General features: G+C 39.1%; 2 protein-coding genes across 2 annotated transcripts in view; one reads left to right on the plus strand and one right to left on the minus strand.

Annotated features, from left to right (window-relative positions):
• The window catches only part of LOC127624048 (zinc finger protein 292-like), a 47515-nt gene extending 31576 nt beyond the window's left edge, over window positions 1-15939 (plus strand). Inside the window, exons 3-8 of the mRNA XM_052098666.1 lie at window positions 1246-1324; window positions 2304-2439; window positions 2613-2815; window positions 3486-3622; window positions 6081-6222; window positions 6346-15939. Of these exons, the coding sequence (XP_051954626.1) occupies window positions 1246-1324; window positions 2304-2439; window positions 2613-2815; window positions 3486-3622; window positions 6081-6222; window positions 6346-13803 (8155 nt within the window). The 3' untranslated portion in view covers window positions 13804-15939. The remainder of the gene's footprint in view (window positions 1-1245; window positions 1325-2303; window positions 2440-2612; window positions 2816-3485; window positions 3623-6080; window positions 6223-6345) is intronic.
• Window positions 15940-16351: 412 nt separating this feature from the next.
• LOC127624050 (gap junction beta-7 protein-like) lies at window positions 16352-18365 on the minus strand. Its single transcript, XM_052098667.1, has 2 exons — window positions 18244-18365; window positions 16352-17559 (listed from the first exon to the last, which is right to left on the minus strand). Exon 2 carries the CDS (start codon window positions 17536-17538, stop codon window positions 16744-16746), a length of 795 nt encoding a protein of 264 aa, XP_051954627.1. The 5' UTR covers window positions 17539-17559; window positions 18244-18365; the 3' UTR covers window positions 16352-16743.
• Between the last annotated feature and the right edge of the window lie 3388 nt (window positions 18366-21753).

Here is a 21753-nt window from a genome sequence, read left to right on the forward strand (position 1 = left end):
TGCATTTTTTTCTCAATACCGTAGATAAGCTAATGTACATGGTATGATAACCTTCAATTTTCAAACCGTGGTATACCGTGAAACCGGTATACTGCTGGCACCCTATTCAAAATTAAGAAAACCTACCTCTAAATACAAACAAATGAAATACAAATAGCACAAGGCAACTATCGAATTTACAATATCCCATAAGAATGAACAACATTAAAAAAAGAGTTACACTTACACTTTTCCTAGCATGACTGATTTATTGTCAGTCTCCATTTATATCAGGTTAGGTGCACAATTTCTCTCCAAACACGGCTTCAGCAGGAGATTCAAACATTCCATGCACGGCTTCAGTGGGAGAGCAGGACATCAACGAGCGTAAATCAAACTGAGCCATTTGAAACGCCACTGTGTCTCCTGACACCGGACATTTTTCTCTCCGCTATAGAAATGGCGTCACATCCACTAGCTTATTATTTAAAGGGAAAACCTCTTATTACAAAACGCACAAATGCAGATTTTCAAACACAGCCTTTTCAAGGTTTAGTAGTCATGCAAGACCATATTGCAATTTTAATCTCAACTCAATCAATCGTCCATCATTAATGTATGTTATAGCGATGTCTCAGAAATCAAAGCATTTTGTACATGGTTTCCCTCATGTATTGGTAAGTGCAACTTTTAGAACTGTCATGTCTTTAACCATTTGGTCAGTTATTGGTCAAAAAAGACACTGTAGTTGTTGGCTTTGCAGTGCGGTTCCCTCATACATGCTTTGAAGACAAAGCACTCTGTGTTCACACTATTTACACTTCAAGTGCTATTCCAAATACATTTGCACAGCCTATATTTAAGAATATATTTGCACGCAAATACAGACGACGCAATTTGTGGACTGAGGAATCATTCTTGACTGAATGATCACTAGTTGTGGCACGGACCTTACGATTCGAGTAGTGGCAGAACAAGTTGAGTAGACGGTGCAACCCCTAATACAAATATTACATGTGTCTGACCACGTGAGAAGCAAGTTCCATGATTTGTAAGATGTCATAAGTCTCTCGCCCCCTATGAATTACTTGTCATCCAAATGCATGAATTTGATCACAGAGCCGCAGTCTCCACTTTCCTTTACCGATGTCACCCTGAGAAACATTTATTGTCCCAATAGGGCTGGTCACATTTCTTTCTGTCAAGTCTTTATTGTTTTTTTCTTTGTGCCCTGTGATATTAGTATCTGTGACCTTTCTTCTGTAGGAGTTGTGCGGAGTTGCTGATTTCTCTGCCCCAAAATGTCCCAGATTCATTGTGGGACAGGTTTAAGTCATCTGTGCAGGTAAATTTAACAGGCTGAAGTCCTCATTAATTGTATTTGTGAGCTTCATCTTGATTAAATGTGGCCAAAGTAAACAACTTGACAGTCAACTACAAAATACTGTTATAAATATTATAAAAGATCACACTGTTATAGTTAATATGCTTGTAGCTTTTATGTATTATTTGTTATGGTCCTTTAATTGTTGACCTGACATAATTTAGAAATTAAAAATCCATTTGGTGATGAACTGTTCAGGACCTAAGATATACACTTTCCCTTTCACATTCAAATACATTTTCACCAAAAGCTTGATGTTGATTGAAGAAAATAAATAAATCAGTTGGCATGTTATTTGTCAACTACCAGATGCTGTTTGTTGTGTCAGAGGGTGGCATTATTCAGTGGTTCTCAACCAGGGGGCTGGTACCCACAAGGGGGCATCAGCAAACCCTTCAGGGGGCCTCAAGTTGACAAAATTATTTAAAATTAATTATATTAAAATATAATAACTTTTTATTTGTATTCATTTATTTTATCCTCTTTTTCTACCCAATTCTACCCTCCCTAGCAAGCGGGCCAATTTGGTTGCTTAGGAGACCTGGCTCGTCACTCAGGATTTGAACTAGCGACTCTAGGGTTGGTAGTCAGCTCTGATAATAATCGCTGAGCTACCCAGGCCCCCAAAATGTAATGACTTTGAATGTAATGGTTTGCTATTTCATTTAGTTAATTAGTTGCATCCAGAAACCTACCATGATGCTGGCGTTCAGCATATAAACTGATAGTTCTTAAAACGTGTGGAATCTCGAAATTATTGTCTTAAGAATGTTTCAAGTTTCTGGGGCTCTGAATAGTGTTTTGGGCAATAGAGAGGCATCTGAGACAAGAAAGGTTGAGAACTGCTGCCATAGATCATAGGCTTCTTTACGCTACTTATTTTTCACTGGTTTCCAATACTGTAAATAATGTATTTTTGTGGGCTGTCCTGTCTGTGTAGATTGCTCATTCTCTGGTTCAGGAGAAGGGAATCACCCAGCTGGTAATACTCAACACCATTGCAAAAGAGCAAGGTGTGTGGACTAATTCAATGTTGCAGTGCATCCTCAAGAATGACACGCCACCCCAAGAGAAAGGTGCTGCCTTTTTTTTTGTTTGTTTAACTTCTTGTTAGTAGATTTTAGTGCAGCTAACCACTTTTTCAATAAAGAGGAGCTTTTAGCTAGACAAGCTACAGTTTCTAAAGAGCTTCCCCAACACTTGTGTCAGCCGTGTTACATTATCTAATAATGTTATTTTCTCTGTGTAGTTCACGAGTTCCTCACTCTGGAAGGACCAGCACTACTGAAAATGCGAGTGAAGCACCTGATCAAAGAGAGTTGTATTGAGCAGGCTGCATTACTTGCCAAGGCTTGTGCTGAATTCTCTGAGTTTGTAGACCAGGGACACTTTAAGCAGATGTACCTGGTGTGTTTGTGCACTGTTGCTCCACAGGAACTTGTAATGGAAGAGGTAAAGACAGTGAACTGTTAATTGATAATATCTATAGTTCTGTTCAGAAGTCTGAGTCCACATGTTAAATTACTTCTATTTTGTTTTTGTTTTTCATTACAAATTAGATCACAATTAATGAAACATTCAAACGTTCAGAATGTCTTGGTATTTTGCATACTCCTGTTGCTTGAATGACAGCATGCACTCGAGCTGGCATGGACTCTACAAGTTTGTGCAAACACTGATGATGATTTTATCCAACGTAATTGAGAATGTTCCATAAAGCATCTTGTGTGTTTCAATTTAAGCAAGCAAACCTAACCTTGTGTACAAAGGAGTTAACGTGGTCAATGTTGCATGTTTGCTTTAAGTGTCCTAGAAATACTGCAGAATCATTTTATGTCATGGCCTTTCTTTGTTTTAAATATTTCAAAATCTTAACTTTATTTCCAGGTTAATTTTAGTTTTTTAAATCTCAGATTTTCATGTCATCACTTGTAGTTATAAAAATATTAAAGTTCCACAAACAATAGCTCAGCCAATTCAGACCTCCTATAAAACATTCAACTAAAAAAGTGTGAATTTTAATTTGATGATAATCACAAAATCCTTGTCAGTAGATTTTTATATTCCAAAAGACATCCCACAACTTGTTTTACATTCATTAACATGTTTTCATACTTTTCAGCTCTCAAGAGTGGACTGCCAAGATGCTTTAGAGATGATTTGTAACCTTGAGGCAGACGGCGATGAGAAAGCAGCCTTTACATTGTGCTCTGGTTTTTTGACCCGTCAGATTCTGCAGGAGGATTCCTACTGTGCTTGGTAAGTCACAAAAGTTACAATTAAGATATAAAATCAAGTAAGATACATTTATAAAAAATTTGAAGGACCTCAAGAGACAATAGAATGTCATCTTTCTTTTCTAAGTAATTTGAATGAGATTTAGGACTGCAACTAATGATTATTTTGGTAATGGATTAATCTGATTATTTAGAACAATTATTAGACTATTCTGCTATTATTGCACTGATTAATCATTAGCTCTTAACCGATTATTCAGCTTGTGTACCAACTTAAAATGTTGTATTAAATATGCTTGCTAACAATAAAGAGGACAAAATCACCTTTTAAAAATACCTCTAAATGGTATTCACTGAATTAATTTTAATTCATTAAAGAAATTCTCTGCAAAACATCCTATTATCAAGTGTTTTTGTCTTGTTTTCCATTTAAAAATGTCTACAAATGCTTAAATTAGGATAGATTTACTTGAGAAGCAACATAAGATATTTAGACTTGCTTTAAGAGATTGTACCTTAAATATAAGTATATTTTGTATACAAGTGTGTTTTTTCACTTGGTTATACTTCTGTGAGTGCAGTAAAGACAAAATATACTTGTATTCAAGATCTATTCTCTAAAAGCAAGTCTAAGTATCATATTTGCTGCTCAGGTGAATGCAAGGATTTTTTTATATTTTCAATTATTTGTATATTTAATATATTCAAACTTCTCAGATAACAATTTTTCTTCTGTAGTATAGCTGCTAAAGAAAATGTACTTTGTTTTAAAGTAGATTTTTAGATATTTATATTGGAAAACAAGCCAAGACAAAAATCCAAAACATATTTTGTTGCTGTATATAATGGGGCAAAGATTAAACTCTCACCTTTAAGGTTGGGTACCGAAACCTGACCCTGGACCGAATCAGAACTCCGATTTCGGTGCCTCATTTCGGTGCCACTTAAATGTGTAGATTTTGATATACTTCGAAACGGATGTAAGAAGCATAATCACCACACATGATCGCTAGTTAAATTATACTGCATTTATGTGGTCAGAATAATCTGAAAAATAATTTCCCAACTGAGAAAATTCACGTGAATGCAAGTCGGAACAACAACACGGAAAGTCGAACAACATGGTAGACAACAGTGATTGGTTGATGGTAAAACTTTTGATTAATGGGGCAAAATCGCATATTACGTATACATTTTTGCCAACATGTAATTTGTAATATGGTATTAGGTTATAATGGATAGTTTCTGTCCATGTAGATTGGCATAGATTAATTAGAAAAGTTATTTATTAGCAGTAACCCTGATAAGTCAGGAAAAGCAGTATTTAGTGGTTTCATGTAATGTACTGGTGCAGTAACAACTCTGGGACAAAATCACTTTGTAATATAAAGCTCTAATACAAATCCAACACATCTTTGTAGAAATGTTAGTGTCCATGTTGCTTTCACATTCCACCTTAAAAGCAAAACTATGGACCATCCGAGGAATGCTTGAATGGAGCAATTACACTTGCTCTAATGGCAGCAGGTAGCCTACCGTTAGCTAGCTTTTAAACGTGCTTAAATTAAAATGCCTAAAGCTAAACATTCTAAAGTGTGGCTGTATTTCTCAAGAAAGGATTCCGACACCGCGACGTGCAACACCTTTTTTTTTTACAACAATCGCGTGTAAAGTAGGAAACATGTCAAAACTAATGAAACATTTGAGGACACACAGCATAAATTTCAAAGCAGAGGGATGCACAGTGTTCGGCAGTGTGGGTGTCCCCGGCCCTAGTCAGTCCAACCTTAGCAATGTGGAGACCATTGATTATGACAATAAGTCAGGAGAGGTGTCATTTTGCCAGAGAAGGCAAATATGGTCATATTTCTGCAAAAGAATTGCTGAAATTTGAAGCTGGTTTGTAGCATACCAAGAATACCGACTACTATGCTGTTATTGTGAATTTGTTATGTACATTTGTTTGTGTTTTGTGCCAATTTTCTTCACAACAAGAAATGCACAGTGACAGCAAGTGCACGCTCAAGGGATGAGCGTCCCGCTACAGAGTGTGCCTCAGCCGGGTGCAGTTTCAATCTCTCCCCTTAGATCAGGACTCATAGAAGAGGCGCTGACCTCAAAGAGAAATGCCAGTTTCAGAGTTTGTAGTTATTTACATGATCTACTAAACATGTTTTGCTCCACTTACTCTTACCATTTTTGCATTATAATTCCCTCATACTTTGCAATCTACATCACCTGAAGCTGTGAAAGTTTAGAGTGCATCTAAACTGTGAGCTGTGTAATTCTTCCTCTCCTCAGTCAGGCGGGAACTGCAGTGCTTCTCTCATGCATCATCATTGAGTTTAATGTGATTTCATGTCAAGATAAATGAGATCATACGACTATTCAACAATGAAAATGTTGTCAACAGTTTTTTATTGTCGATAATTTTGACTAATCATTTTGGCTCTAATGAGGTTTCTTGTGTCCTTTGGCAGGGAACTGACTCTGTTCTGGGGTAAACTGCTTAAGCGATTAGAATCTTCAGAGCAAGGCTTTCTGGACAGATGCCGTCAGATGTCGCTTCTGTCTAAAACAGTGTTCCACCTACTCTTTTTCGTTAAAGTCATCCAGTCAGAGGTGAGCCTTCCTACATTTGTTTTTATTTCTCTTATTTCCTTGTCTGGCTTCTTAAAATACAATTTCTAAATATCTACATGAAATGTCTTATAAATACCAAATATCCTTTTTCCCAATTTATAGATGGATAAAGTTGGACTTTCTGCTTGCATTGACCTATGTATCCGAGCTCTCAGAATGGAATCGTGTGACGGAAGCACCAAGGCCACTGTCTGCAAAACAATCTCTTGCCTCTTACCCACTGACTTGGAGATCAAAAGAGCTTGCCAGCTGACAGAGTTTCTTCTGGAACCAACGGTAGACTCGTATTATGCGGTGGAAACTCTTTACAATGAGCCTGACCAGAAGCTAGAAGAGGAAGATCTACCTGTACCGAACTCCCTGCGCTGCGAGCTGCTTTTAGTCCTCAAAACCCAGTGGCCTTTTGATCCTGAGTTCTGGGACTGGAAGGCATTAAAGCGCCACTGTTTGGGTCTTATGGGGGAAGAAGCTTCAATTGTGTGTTCCATTGATGAACTGAATGATGGTGACCCTGAGGGATCAGAGGAAGGCTTATTTTGTGAGGAGTTTAAGGATGTCACACAACGGTTTCTGGATGCAACTAATGAACTAAATGAAATAGCAGACCAGAAGCAGAAAAACAGAGAGGTAAAGAAGTTGAGAGAAAAAGGGTTCGTTTCAGCTAGGTTTAGAAATTGGCAGGCTTACATGCAATACTGTGTTTTATGTGATAAAGAGTTTCTTGGTCACCGTATAGTGCGTCATGCACAGACTCACTTCAAAGATGGATACTATTCATGTCCAATATGTGTAGAGACCTTTGATGCAAGAGAGACTCTTGATCCTCATGTTGCATCACATGTGAAGCTGTCTTGCAAAGAACGTCTCGCTGCAATGAAGACAACTAAGAAATTAGCCAACCCAAAAACTGCTGCTCCTGTCATAGTTGCCCTTAAAGCAAAAAGCGGCGAAAATCAAGTGCGTAAGACCAAGACAAAAAATAACTACAATAGGGGCTCCATTTTTAATGGAAATGCCAATGACTCTGATTGTCTTGACTTCAATGATGGTAATGAAGGGAATATTTGCCCAGTTCATGGCTGCAGAAAAGGATTTAAATATTTCTGTAATCTTATTGCCCATGTGAAGGATCATGGGGACAACGAAGAAGCAAAACGCTTCCTTGAAATGCAGAGCACAAAAGTAGTGTGCCAGTATTGTCGTCGCCAGTTCGTCAGCGTTGATCACCTAAATGATCACCTTCAGGTACACTGTGGCATCAAACCTTATATTTGCATACAGCTTAACTGCAAAGCCAGTTTTGACACCAATGCTGAACTTATTATACATAACAAAGACCACCCAGTCTTCAAGGCTAAGTGTATGTTTCCTGGTTGTGGTAAGATTTTTCATGAAGCCTATAAACTGTATGACCATGAGGCACAGCATTACCAAACATTTACCTGCAAAGCCCCAGACTGTGGTAAAGTTTTTCATTCTTATTCCGAGTTAGATCTCCATGCAGAGGTTCATGTTGCAAAAGTGGAATGCCAGAGCACTGACGGCCAAATTATTGAACAAACAGAACTTCAACCAGATCACACCAATCAAGTGCATCAGGGTTCTGTTCAGCACAGCCCTCTCTCTTTCACCCAGATGAATACCAACAGCACAGGGTCTCAAATGGATCGTGGGATGGTGATAGTAAAGCATTCTGTGGAAAATATGCTAAATAGCGCTTTTGCAATGTCTGCTCAAGGTTGTGTGCATCCTGGAACATGTAAACCTGATCAAGAAGCTCAAAGTCCCATCCATCAGCACATCCCTCAAACAAATGACCATCTGACTCAGTCAGCCATGGGCCCTCACCTGTCTCACTTAAATCAATTTAGACCAGAGGAATCTCTACTAGACGCCTTGATGAATGATTCAGATCCCATGCCCTCTACATCTTCATACCAGAGTGTATTGGACGAATTTCTGCCTGTCCCAACAACAGATGTTTTGCATGGTCAGATGCAGACAGTTGATTTAGGTAACGACAATAACAATGACTTATTTGGGCAATACAATCCTAATCCTTTAGGTCAGAGTCAAACACATTATCCAAGCCTGTGTAGTAACACCATGATGCCTTCAACACAGGCTTCCCACTGTGCAACACAACTTGTGTCTTTGGGTCAGGTGCTTCCACCAATTTCCCAGACACTTCCATTACAAATGACTCCCTTGCCAACTAATGGACAAATATCGGATAATAAATCTGTGCAACCAGTAGATGTGAACAGCGCTGTTCAAGTCATGAAGGAGAGACACAAATGTCAATTTGAATCATGTACTCGAGACTATAGCTCTTACAGAAGTGTTACGAAGCACATGAAGGCGGTTCATCCTGAATTTTACACATTGTGGAAGCTAGCAAAGAAGAACAAGGTGGCAGTCCAACCCACACTCAGATCTGTTTCTATGAATGGAAGCCTCAAATCAGTTTTACATCCACAAGACGAACTGGGTCAAAGAGTCCCTGGCCCTGGTGTTCAAACGCAGAATCCCCTTAGTCAGCCTCCTTCCTACCCAACAAGTTGTGCAAACCCCAGCTTTCCCTCTGTCCCCTCTCACATAACTGCTCCCACAGAACATGCCCATACCAATGAAATGGCCAATATATTGGATCCCATTGTGCTCTCTCAGCTTGGAAACACAAATCAATCTCAAATAGGAGTAGACCACTTGTGGGACCCCAGGAATGATTCAGTACTCCAAAAACAGACATGTAATTCTCCAGGAAGTGCCCAAAATATTGACAGCCCTTCTAGCAGTCATTACTCTCACCTAAACATAGCTTCTAGTGAAAGTGCACCACATGGAGGAATGAGCTATACTTCTCTAAAACCACAGAATAATCCAAACAGTCACCCTACACCAGCCCAAGTGGACAGTATTTGCAAACAAAATGATTCCACAAGTGACAGTTTGCATTCAGTTGCCAACTTAAACCCACCCCAACAAGTCATGAGTCCGAATATGATGGGAGCAGTTAACTCTGTAGCGGAGACAAATTTGGGATCTACACAAATGTCTGCGTTGCCCTCATGCACTGATAGTTCAGATCTCAAAGATTCTTCAGTATCTACTTACTCCCAACAAACAAGCAGTTTAAAAAGTTCAGTTCCCAAAGATGCATCTGCATCATCTTACCCTCACCAAACAAACAACAGTTCTTTCTCTGCAATAACCCATACTCCGTGTGTGGTGAAGTTGGAGAGAAATCCATGTGTAGTTCCACCACTTCCAAACAGTGGTACTTCCCCATCAAACAGGAGTTTTCCAGCTTCTCAGAATAACACTGGAAATGTGTCCAGTGATGGGGACAAGAAAAAGGTTAAAAGAAGCAGAAGAACAAAATGGCCAGCCATTATTAAAGATGGCAAATTCATTTGCTGTAGGTGTTACAGAGAATTCCCAAGTTCCAAATCTCTTGGAGGACACTTGTCAAAGCGTGCTTCTTGCAAACCATTTGATGAAGCTGACCTTACAGCAGACCTCCCAAGCTCGTTTCTTGATCTTCTTAACTCGCCCCATCCAACACCTTCCTCATATGTGGACCTGGAAACTTCAGTGCACCTGCCTAATAAAGGCCCTCTTGATCCAAAACTGTACCCTAATGTCACTTTTCCACAGGCCAATAGCTCCACCTACACTAGCAGTGATAAACTGACAGGGGGAGTGTTCAAGCAAAACCCATCAAATCGGTCCATGAGCTGTGGACAAGAACAGCAGACTGTTCCAAACACTTGTCAAGGTCCATCTGCTCAAAGCCGTCTTTCAGAAACTAGCGTTATACAGCACACTGGTAATGTCAAAAACACGCCACAAGCAAGTTACTCAGATATGTCCAACCCACATTTTAATGATCCTCTTCTCTCGCAGTTGTTGGCAGAAGACCACTCTGCCTCCACCCTGTATAGTTGTTCCTTAGATCATGTCAGTCAAATTCTTCAAGCTGAGACTTTAAATAAAATAAAAGAGATAAAGGAAAAGACAGCCATCATCAATGCAAGTGGATTATCGAATGATGGACTTCTGGCAGCCATGGAAAGTCTTGCTCAAAATCTAGTATCTGGAAAGAGTGTCAAAGATAGATTGCGTGACCAGATATTGGCTGGAGACCTTCACAAAAAAAGCAACTTGCCTCATGGATCGAGTGTTGACAGTTCCTGCTCACAAATGTCTGTTGCAAGTCCTGTGACTGTTGATCCACAGCATTCTTCAAACATGATACTTAGTGCACCTCCAAGTGAGCAGGGACCTGTGGGGAACACTGCTGGTACTTCAACAGAAATTGTTTTACAATTGGGTAACGTCAGTCCAAATGAGAGCTTGCTTCACACCCAATCATCTGTGTCTTCAGGAACTACAGTGAACAATGCAACCATTATAACAGTGGATGAAATTTTGGAAATCCAAAAAGCTCTTGAGAAGCTTGACCTAGACAGAGAAATCAATGAAGAGACCAGAACTGTAGATGATCGTACAAGGAATGATAGACAGCCTATTAAGCCAGAGTCCAGTGATTCATCCATTGAGATACCATGCTTTGTGAAACCATTTGCATGTGATGCAAATGGTTGTACTTATAGGGCAATGACAAAAGATGCTATCTTTAAACACCTTTTCAAACTGCACAATTACACAGATGACATGCTTACTCAATTGAAAGGTCAGTTTAATGTTGCCCCTTTCAGCTGTCACAAATGTTCCAAGGCATTCACCCGCAACTCCAACCTCAAAGCCCATTATCAAACAGTGCATAATTTTACAAAGGAAGAAATAAAGATGATGAAAATTAAACGTCAGTCCAATCATAGGGTCCTGGAGAGTGACAGACGAAGTACTCGTCCAATGCCAGAATTACCCAATCCAGTCAAAAACGCATCTTATTTGGATGTATGTCAACAGCAGATATATGTGCCTGGTGCATCAGTGTCCATGAAAGTGGATAAAGCAAAACTATCCCATTGCATTACTCCAGGCATATTAGCAGATTGCTGGACAAATCCTGAAGTTAGAGGTCTTTCATTGGGAATGCAGACTGGATCTTTGCAAAATCACACACCTGTTCAGCCATCTGTCATTGTGTCTGGCTATTCTTCAGTATCCCCAAGAATGGATCAGCAGCCAAATGGATGGTTTTCCACAAAGTCCTCCGTTTCTAGTCAGATCCACGCGTTCCCACTAAAAGAGCTTCTGCCCATGCCGCCTCTCACCCCAAATCCATCAACACCAGTACAGGTAGCAAATGAGTCCTTAGACAAATACCCTAAACTTGCCAAGCCCAGAGTGGCAAGGCCAAGAGAGTCTCCCAAAAAAACTAAAGATAGAAAAGCAGAGGCTGATGATACTTTTAGTCCTTACAGACCTTATCGTTGTGTTCACCAGGGCTGTGTTGCAGCTTTCACAATTCAACATAATTTGATCCTACATTACAAAGCTGTGCATCAGTCTGCTTTGCCTAAATTTGAGGTTAACAATCAAGATGAACAGATTGAAGAGGAAGCACAGGAACAGCATAGAAATGAAGAGAGTGAAAACAAGATGGAGGGGGACTTCAAGGAGGTGGTGGAGTTCATGTGTCAAGTCAAAAACTGCTCTTGTATTTTTCAGTCTGTTCCAGACTTGCTCCAGCACTATCTTCAGCTACACAAATTAACCCTTGAGAAAGCAGGTGCAATGATGTGCAGCATCAACTTGGGCAGGTTTCAGTGTGACCAGCCAGAGTGCTATGAAACTTTCACAGCTTTCTGGAAGTATATCAGCCATGTTGATCAAGAGCATACAGGAACAACAATATCTCAAGTTGAGCCTGTGGAGGGGATGTTCAGATGTCAGGTGGAAGGATGCGAATGTGCTTACAGCACACGGTCAAATTTACTGCGGCACACCATGAAGAAACACCAAGACATTTACAAACGTATGCTCATAAACCCACGAGAAAGCAAGAGGGGGATAAAAATTGGTAGGCCCAAGAAGCGTCATCTTGACATAATTGAGAAAGAAAACCGAGAGACTAACAAGAAACCAGTTGAAAATGAAAACGGCAGCAAGAAACCAGTTGAAAATGAAAAGAGCTGCAAGAAACCAGTTGAAAATGAAAAGAGCTGCAAGAAATCAGTTGAAAATGAAAAGAGCTGCAAGAAACCTGTTGAAAATGTAAAGAGCTGCAAGAAATCAGTTCAAAAGACAGAGAAAGAAAATCAAGAAAATAACAAGAAACCAGTTCAAAAGACAAAGGAAAATAGAGAGACTAACAAGAAACCAGTTCAAAAGGATGAGAAAGAAAATAACGAGACTAACAAGAAACCAGTTCAAAAGGGTGAGAAAGAAAATAACGAGACTAACAAGAAACCAGTTCAAAAGGATGAGAAGGACAATAACGAGACTAACAAGAAACCAGTTCAAAAGGGTGAGAAAGAAAATAACGAGACTAACAAGAAACCAGTTCAAAAGGGTGAGAAAGAAAACCGAGAAACTAACAAAAAAAAAATTCAAAAGGGTGAGAAAGAAAATAGTGAGACATACAAGAAACTAGTTCAGAAGGGAGGTCTTAAAAAAAGAAGAGAAAAGAAAAACAACTGGACAAAATATGGAAAGCCTATTTTGAAAACCCAGGAAGAAGCATCTGCGATGTGCACCAAGCGATTACAACTGCAGTATGCTTGCATGATAAAAGGTTGTGAAACAGTGACCAGTTCTGAACGAAATATAATGAAACATTATCTCCAACATGGCCTCCCAAAACAGTACCTGGAGGAACAGAGAAGTAATTTTATATACTGTAAAAAAATACCCCGATCCAGATATAAACGTATTGCTTCCAGAAGTGACGACACTGATAAATCTGAGGAAAGTACCATTTCGGAGACATCTGACAATGAGGAATTCGCTGAAACCGGGCAGAGCGAATCAGATTTCTCGAAGCCCACATCTGAGAAGGAAAGCACAGAAGATCCAGATCTGTCAGATTGTAAACCCTCAACCGACACGTGTTCAGAGATATCAGTAGTAGTTAAAAGGAAAAGAGGACGCCCACGCAAGGGTGAAGGTAAAAGGGCCAAATCATTTGGAAATAAAAGAATGACAAGAGTGAGGTCTGTCAACGATATGGATTTAAACTCAGAATCCACTTCCTCTAGCACTACCATGAACCAGGAGGACGTCGCTGATCAAATTACACCATTGAATTCGTTCAAGCCCATGGGATTTGAGGTGTCCTTTCTTCAGTTTCTTCAGGAATCTAGGACATCCCAGAAAAGAAAAGCAAAAGTACAGTTGAGTGGAAGTTCACGCAAACGAACGACTGCTTTCCACTTAAAGACTGCGACAGTAGTGTGCAAAAGATCTGATGTAAAAATGCATTCGCGAGAGGTTCTGCAACTTGTTGAATTTAAAAATCCCCAAAACTTGTCCACGCTTAGCAATGTCACATTTGAGGTGCAAAAAGTTTTTTCTGATGTCTCCGAAGTTCTTCTTAAGCAGCTTCATGAAATGCGACCCATGGTGATCCTGCAAAAAGACGACTAATTTATTGAGCTTTTTCCCCAATATCATGTTGTCAGAACTCAGGATGAGGTTGATAACTAAATTGCTGCAAATCTAGTACATTTTAACTGGACATTTTATCTCTATTGAGACATGAATGCAGAATGGTTGTTGCTTGTTCAAGAAGCTGTAGGGATGTTTTATGTTTTGGTAGACACTACATCACCACTATCTTAAAGGTCCCCAGTGCAATGTTTATAACGTTACAGGACTGTGTATGTTAAGCTCACTTTATAGTTGCAGTAGATGATATACCTCTAAAGCATGTATGTCCTTCTATAAAGCTGTTCAGCACATTTCTGTTGCCTTTGAAGTTAACTTTTTGAGTATTGATAGTAATACTTTTTAATATTCCATTGGACTTTTTGTATCCCACCTGAAAGTGACTCATGATCAGTAAAGATGTTATGTAGTGCTGTGTATAATTTGTAACTGTTTTGGTCCCGTTTACCTTGTAAATCTGAAATTTGTCAAAATTGTTGTAACTGGTTCTTTGATCAACTGCTGCCACCAGCAGTCTGTATGTTAATCAATAGAAACCAATTTATTACAGCTTGCATTTTGTTACTCTTTTTTTTTTTTTTTTTTTTTTTTGGTTTGATTCTTTAATATACTGTCACCAAGCACCCAAGCCATGATCTTTACAAGTTCCATTTCCTTCACCCCAGCACAATAGTTATTAGTGGTCAACAATTGTTTTGTTTTTTTCAATGGCAAATCGCAGGACTGATATATTGAGTGTGCAGTGTAGATGATGGCGGATAAAATGCTTTATATATAGCATAATATAAATATATATATATATATATATATATATATATTATACATAATACTGACTTAATGACAGCAAATGAGATGTACACAAAATTGCTGAGAAAAACATAATTTTAAACCGTACTTATTCAAAATTCAATAAATCAATGTGAAAATCGAAGTGTCTGTAGATTTTGGAACTTGCACAAGGATGAGTTAATGCATCTGTGATGCAAGGGGCGTTCACATGATCCGTGTAGGGGCGTCAACAGGTTGCGAGAGTCACTTGTTACATTAATTCAGTGTTTTTTGAAGAGTCTCACAGAAACCCTACACCTAATCTTACAAACAGCAAATGCAACTCTCATGAGACTTTCCCAACCAGATGGTTCCCTTCCAGACATGGCAGTGTAAACGCATCGCATTGAATGCCACATGAAAAGCATTGCAGATAGCATCATGGAGGCACTATTTTATGAGTTTGCCAGGCAAGAAAGCGGGAGGGGAGCACAGTAAACATTGAAAACATCGATTTGGATTTGTAAGAGAAGAAAGTCCTGGCAATTGCTTTGATACATTGCAGATCATGATAAGAAGACTTGTTAACATTATGGTCTTGGGGTGTTCTTTGTGAATTTAAATTAATTCTGTAACTGCAGACTCTGGGTGCTCGGAGACAATAAATATACATAAAATATGTAAATATTTGTATTAAATAAAAGTTAAATATGTATAAAATAATTGACACATTCAATATCTCTTATAAATATTTCTTGTTGCTTTGGAGCAGCTCATCCTCAATGAGGCAAAAACTTGTTAAAATCACTTTGGTATAAAGATGTACCTGTCATTGTAAAGACACATTGACCGATAACCATTCATTGACGCTTGGGGAAAGTCAGAGGCATCGGGGTCAAATTTGGAATGCATTACAACGCTTGACGGAATTGCAACATGGTACCAGAGTTAACGCTGGTGCTTCACTCCTGAAGCCTTAAGTATACTTTGGCATATACATGCAATCGAATGCTCTGTCCTTTCAAACATTACTCTATTTGATGGGTGCAAATGGACAAGTTATTGACACAGGCGCTACGACTGCTGTGTGATATTGGACTATTCCTCTTCAGGAGTTTAGATCCATTTTGTTGTCTTTATAGTCTTTCAGAGTGGAGTTATACACAAGTATAGGTGTGCTTAAGTGCATATCCACAGTTGTTATTCCACCTTTGTCTCCTGTTCACCAGTGTTGACGTCGTCTTATTGCAATACTTTGTGACAGCAATGCCCAGCTGTGAGTGCCACTTTGTGGACCCATTAATTAGTACAAACTATTTCAGGTGCATGTGCAGACTAGCCTATACGTACGTGGACAGTAATGGTGAAATTTTCGTTATTTGCCCAAACCACAGTATACTGGCATTCTAAATACATTTACTATTTAATAACTTATTTTTAAACACAATTCACAATCGTTTTTAATCAAACTACACAATGATGACTCCTAGACATTATAGATATTACAGTTTTGTTTTCTGTTAATGCCTGATCTTCTGTAAAGCAGATTTGAAACTGTGTGTTTTGTGAAAAGCATTACACAAATAAAAATGGCTTGACTACATTGGGCTAGATTTAAGCGTATTCGGCAATGCTGATGTGAGTCAAGTGAAAGCACCTTTCATCAGCTGATTTCAATAATATCAAAATAGCCAATATTGTCTAATAAATTGTGCCTGACCGATACAAGTCACTAGTAATTATTGCTTTGAAAGTTTTCAAATATTTTTTTATAATTTTTTTATTTTGAATAATAAAAATAAAGTTGGCAAAATCATAAGATATCACAGAATACAGGCATCAGATTTTAGCTCGCCTCCTATCCAGCACTTTATTTATGAAAGGAAATTCATGTGAACACATTTGGTTTCTCATTCCATATTTATTTCTGCAATAAATCACTTAATTAATGTGTTCCAATACCCTGTAACATGCTTTCCTCATCTCATTCCCAAACCTGATAGTTTCACTTTTTTGTAACAAAACAGAGATTTTCCTATTAAAATCATGGTTAGGTTTGGGTGAGGGGTTAAACTTCTGAAAAATCTTAATGACAGCCTTCGTTGGTTTATTTTTCTCAGTGGGTTGGAAAAAAATCAATCTGTCTGTATTTCATGCAGCGGTAAGTATGGGGCTATCCTTTCCAGCTGGAGCACAATGAAGCCCACACTCCTTAGATGAGGCTAATGACGGTGGCGTGGGTGAACTGAGAGTGAACGTAGAGGGAGGTCGACCGTGGCAGACGCGTCTTTCATTCACAGGAACATACCTCTTACTGAAGCATTTCCAGCACTGTTTAGATACAATATACACCATCTCTACCATGTTCAGTGCAATGCACAGCATAGACGTACATCCCATGATATAAAGAAAGATCTTTTTCTCCGTGGCTTTGGAGATGTAACAGTCCACAGTGTTGGGACAAGGGCTTTCATCACACTGCAGTAACCGAGGGACGTTGAAACCACTGTACAGGTAATAGAAAGCGAGGAGAGTGGCTACCTCGAAGGCTGTTTTGAGGATCAGACTCATGATGTAGGTGAACAGCAGTCCTCCGTCTATGCTGCCTTTGTCCTGGTACAGCTTCCTTTTGTGTTTGCTCTCCCTGTGCTCTCTGTAGGCCACGTGCAGGGCTACGAGCAGTGAAGGCGTGGACACCATGATGAGCTGCATGGCCCATAATCGCACTTGAGAGATTGGGAAGAAGTGGTCAAAGCAGACATGCTCGCAGCCCGGCTGCTGCGTGTTGCACACAAAGTCTTTGAACTCATCCTTCCACACCTGCTCGGCAGCGGCAACGAACACAAGGATCCGGAAAACAAAGAGGATGGAGAGCCAAACCCGGCCCACGACTGTTGAATACTTGTTTACTCCGCTTAACACGTTCTCCAGAAATCCCCAGTTCATGTTCGAATGGATCTCATCAGGCTGTTGTAGAGTACAAGTCCATGTTAAATGTCTTAAAATATCAACATACAGCAGATTTAATGTAAAATATGCTTATCTCACCAAGAGGAGCTCTCATTTTGTTGTACACTTCATGTAATGTACACTTTGTGTCAGCAACTCTCACAATCAAACCATGTAAATATACAGTATATAATAATACAATTACAGTGCAAAAATCATATTCTTAAATCTTTTTTTTTTACTTTTGTCAATATATATATTTTATATATATATTTATTTTATTGAATGTATATTGACTAAGTTTGTTGTATTTTGTTGCATAGGCAAGGCTTTTCCTCATGTTTGAAATGTAAAAAACTGAGAATTCTCTGAGAACAAGTCAAAATATCTTAAGCAGTGCTGTCTAACAGGTCATTTATCTTGTTTTAAAAGTGTTTATATATTAAACAAATATACTCTTGAATATATCCTGAATGTAATACGTTTGTTTTTTGCAGTGTATAACAACTCTTTAAACACATATCAAGTTACATACTTATTACACACACCTCTTTTAATTCTCGATCCTTGTTTAAAATGGCAAACAAGATGTTTTCAGATTATCAGACCATTTAAACAAAACAGATCTGTTACTTTGTTGAGGTTTATTAATGAGGAATACACCAGATTAGTTTGCATCTTGATTAATTAGAAGATGTTTACCTTTTCATTTGTCTAATTCCTGTTTTTCTGGGTGTCTTCTCTGGCTGTTCGGAGTCTGGATGTTTAAATTTTCAGAGAGCAGCTTCTCTGTGCTATTTGATAGTCAAATACATCTGCCGTAGGTGCCCCACCTGTTTGGTTACCATGGGTGAACTCTTATGTCAATGGAAACACTCTGCCCATGAAGGAAGTGATAACTGACGAATCACAAGGCTTTGCTGTGTACATTATGTTTGGTAAATAGCAAAGCTGATATGTTTGCAGAATACTGGAATCCTGCTGTAGTGTTATTAGTGTAAACAGGTCCAATGGGTTGAGTCAGATGCTCCCACACGTGTCCTTGGCGAGTCGTGGCAACAGGCAGGAGTCTACATGGTCACCGCGGGGCTCTCCACAGTCTAAGGCACAGAGAATACCTTATATGTCCTTAAACATTTTTAAGCATTCTACATTTCCTGTTATTCTTCAAGATAATAAGTGATGTAGATAGATACTATTATTCCTGGCTGTTTGTAGAACCTGCGGTTCCCAATGTTAAAGGGGTATTTCATCCCAAAATGAAAATTCAGTCATTGTTTACTCTCCCCTGTGTTGTTATAACCCCATATGACATTCTTCTTTCTTTTTTTCTTAACCCAAAGGGAGAAATTGTGAAAAAGTGTGCTCGGTGATGTCACACCAATGAACAGAACACAATACAGCTGTACACAAACCAAAGAACTGAACTTAATATGTCTGATGAGTTTGTTGTCAGAGAATAGAAGCATTAGTTGTTTGTTTTTTATACATGAGATTTATTACTATATTCACAACATATATGTAATATTCCAACTTATATTTGAGCAGACAGTGTAGCAGATGAACAGGTGAACTTAGCTCATTTACATGCTAGTCAGAATGTGTACCGTAACTTGCATTTTGAACACACTGTTTCCATAGAAAATGCTATATACGCAATGCAATATCCAAAACTGACTACAACATGGAAAATTATAATTATCTTAAGCATGAATTCAGAATACTCTAACTTCTAAAAAGTAGATAAAAACTTCAGTATGTTCATGATATGATGTTATTTCAGGAGCGTAGGTTTGCACAAGTACAGCTGTATTTTGTATGTATCTTTTGTGATTATTTTGTTTTTATTGATTCATAAATTAAACAAAGAAATACAAAATATATATACACAGAATCAATATTTAACCCCCACTATTATGGTCCCTCAAAAAATCCCCAACCCCACCCTGGTCCTCAACAACATCCCAGTGGTCACACATGATTATAGACACAGACAAACAAACAAAAAATATATATAAATATAATAATCATACATATTAACAACTACACCTCTTTCTCCACTGCCCCTCCCAGAGAGCCCTCCAAGAATACCAGATATCTGCCCCATTTCCCCACAATTGAGTGCAAATTCCCCAATCTTCTTGATAACCCTTCTTCAAAAGCCACCCTCCCCATCTCCGAGCACCACTCCTGAAATGGGGGTGCTCTAGCTGACCTCCATTCCCTTAAATCTATCTGTCTGGTGATCATGACACTGGTTAGGACCCAAATCTTTATGTCTATTCTCTACATCGATCACCGCCCCAACGCCTGGGGCAAAATGAACCTTGAGTGGCCAATACGTCACGCACAAAACTCTGAACCTTCAACCAAAATTCTTGGATCTAAACACACCAATAAAAAAACATGGGATGTGTCTCCATCTTCTGATTGGCATTGCCAGCAGGTGGGAGTGTCTTTAAGACCAAGCCTATACAATCTAGAGGGGGTCCAATAGAATCGATGTAAAATCTTGAATTGCAAAGGCACACCATTGCATCTCTAGATAAAGACTTGACATTTTTTAGAATCCTAGCCCACACTCCCTCCTCCAATACCAAGTTTAAATCTTTTTTCCATAATCGCTTGATAGAAGTTAAAGCTCTGTCCCCCAGACTCTGAATTAGCAGGGAGTAATACACTGATGCCTCATGACCTTTTCCAAAAGCAGTAATCAATTGTTTGATCTAACAATTTATTGAGTTTAGAGGGCTATAAAAATAAGTTAGAATTGTTTTGTTTTGATTCTTTCTTTTCTTTGGCTCCACTCATGTCCTTTTTCCCTCTGGTTTAGTTATTAGTATGTTCTTTGCATAACATGTAAACACCTTATTCAGTTGTCCTTGACTTTTTGTTACGGAGGTACAACTCCGATTAAATTACCTTTTTTATACCGTTTACTTGCCTGGTTGCTTTTTGTCATTTGCCAACCCAACACACACCTTAAATACGTTTACAATTAAAATGTTACCCCCTCATACCCTTAGAAAACCCTAGGGGTCGTAACATTTATGGGGGCTCATCCGGGATACTTTCAAATAAATATTTAGATCTCTATTTTGAAGACCCATGTCCTGGAAGGGTTTTTGTGTGTGTTGGTGGTAAATTGCCATTTCGTTGCTCTAGTGTTGTGTTAGAAGCATGTCTATGTGAGGCGGTGTTCTAGTGTGGATTGTTTATTTACAGTAATGGCGCTGTTCAATTTACAAAGCTTTATTAGTAGTCCCTCTGAAGAACAGATAGATCTATGTAGGAAGCAGGATCTGTTGATGATAGCAGAACACTATCACATTCAGATTGGGAGGCAGGCTCTTAAGAAAGACATCAAGAGCATAATTCTGCAGAGGTTAGTAGACCTTAATGTTCTCTTTTTATCTGGAGCTAGTGGTGAGGAGACTGGCGGAGATGTAGAGCTACCTGGTGCTGTCATTGATCATTCCAGTTTTAGGGATGATGTGGAAAAACGGGAGGTTAGAGCAGGTGCCGAGGCTGAGGCCAAGGCCGGCTTACAGCCCTTTGAACCATTTTCTCCTGTTTCTACTGGGTCACGAGAGGGGGCACGATTGAAAGTCCGCCTTGCTCGTTTACAGTATGAGGCACAGGAAAAAACTCGGACGCACCAGGCCGAATTAGAGCTACGTTTAGAAATACGCAGGCTGGAGATCGAAGCTGATAAGCAGGTGAAGCTGCGACTGCTTGAGTTAGAGGCAGAGAAGGTTGTTGCTGGCTCGGTTGTACAACATAGCCGGGGTCAGGTATCTAATGTACCACTGTTAGGTGATTTGTCTTCTGTCACCTTTGATGTTAGCAAACATATTGCATTGGTGCCGCAATTTAGAGAATCAGAGGTAGATTCATATTTTACTGCGTTTGAGCGCATCGCTTCAGCTCTTCATTGGCCAAGGGATGTTTGGTCTCTTTTGCTACAGTGCAAGTTAATAGGAAAAGCTCAAGAGGTATGTTCTACTCTCTCTTTGGAGGAGAGTTTGAAATATGAGTCAGTGAAATCCGCTATTCTCCGTGCTTATGAGCTGGTTCCTGAGGCGTACCGACAGAGGTTTAGAAGTCATAAAAAAAATGCCAACCAGACTTATGTGGAGTTCGCAAGGGAGAAAGGGATTTTATTTGATAAATGGTGTACTTCAAGTAAAGCTGACGGTTACGAGTCATTAA

This window comes from Xyrauchen texanus, chromosome 30 (assembly GCF_025860055.1).
Source record: "Xyrauchen texanus isolate HMW12.3.18 chromosome 30, RBS_HiC_50CHRs, whole genome shotgun sequence".
Classification (NCBI taxonomy): domain Eukaryota; kingdom Metazoa; phylum Chordata; class Actinopteri; order Cypriniformes; family Catostomidae; genus Xyrauchen; species Xyrauchen texanus.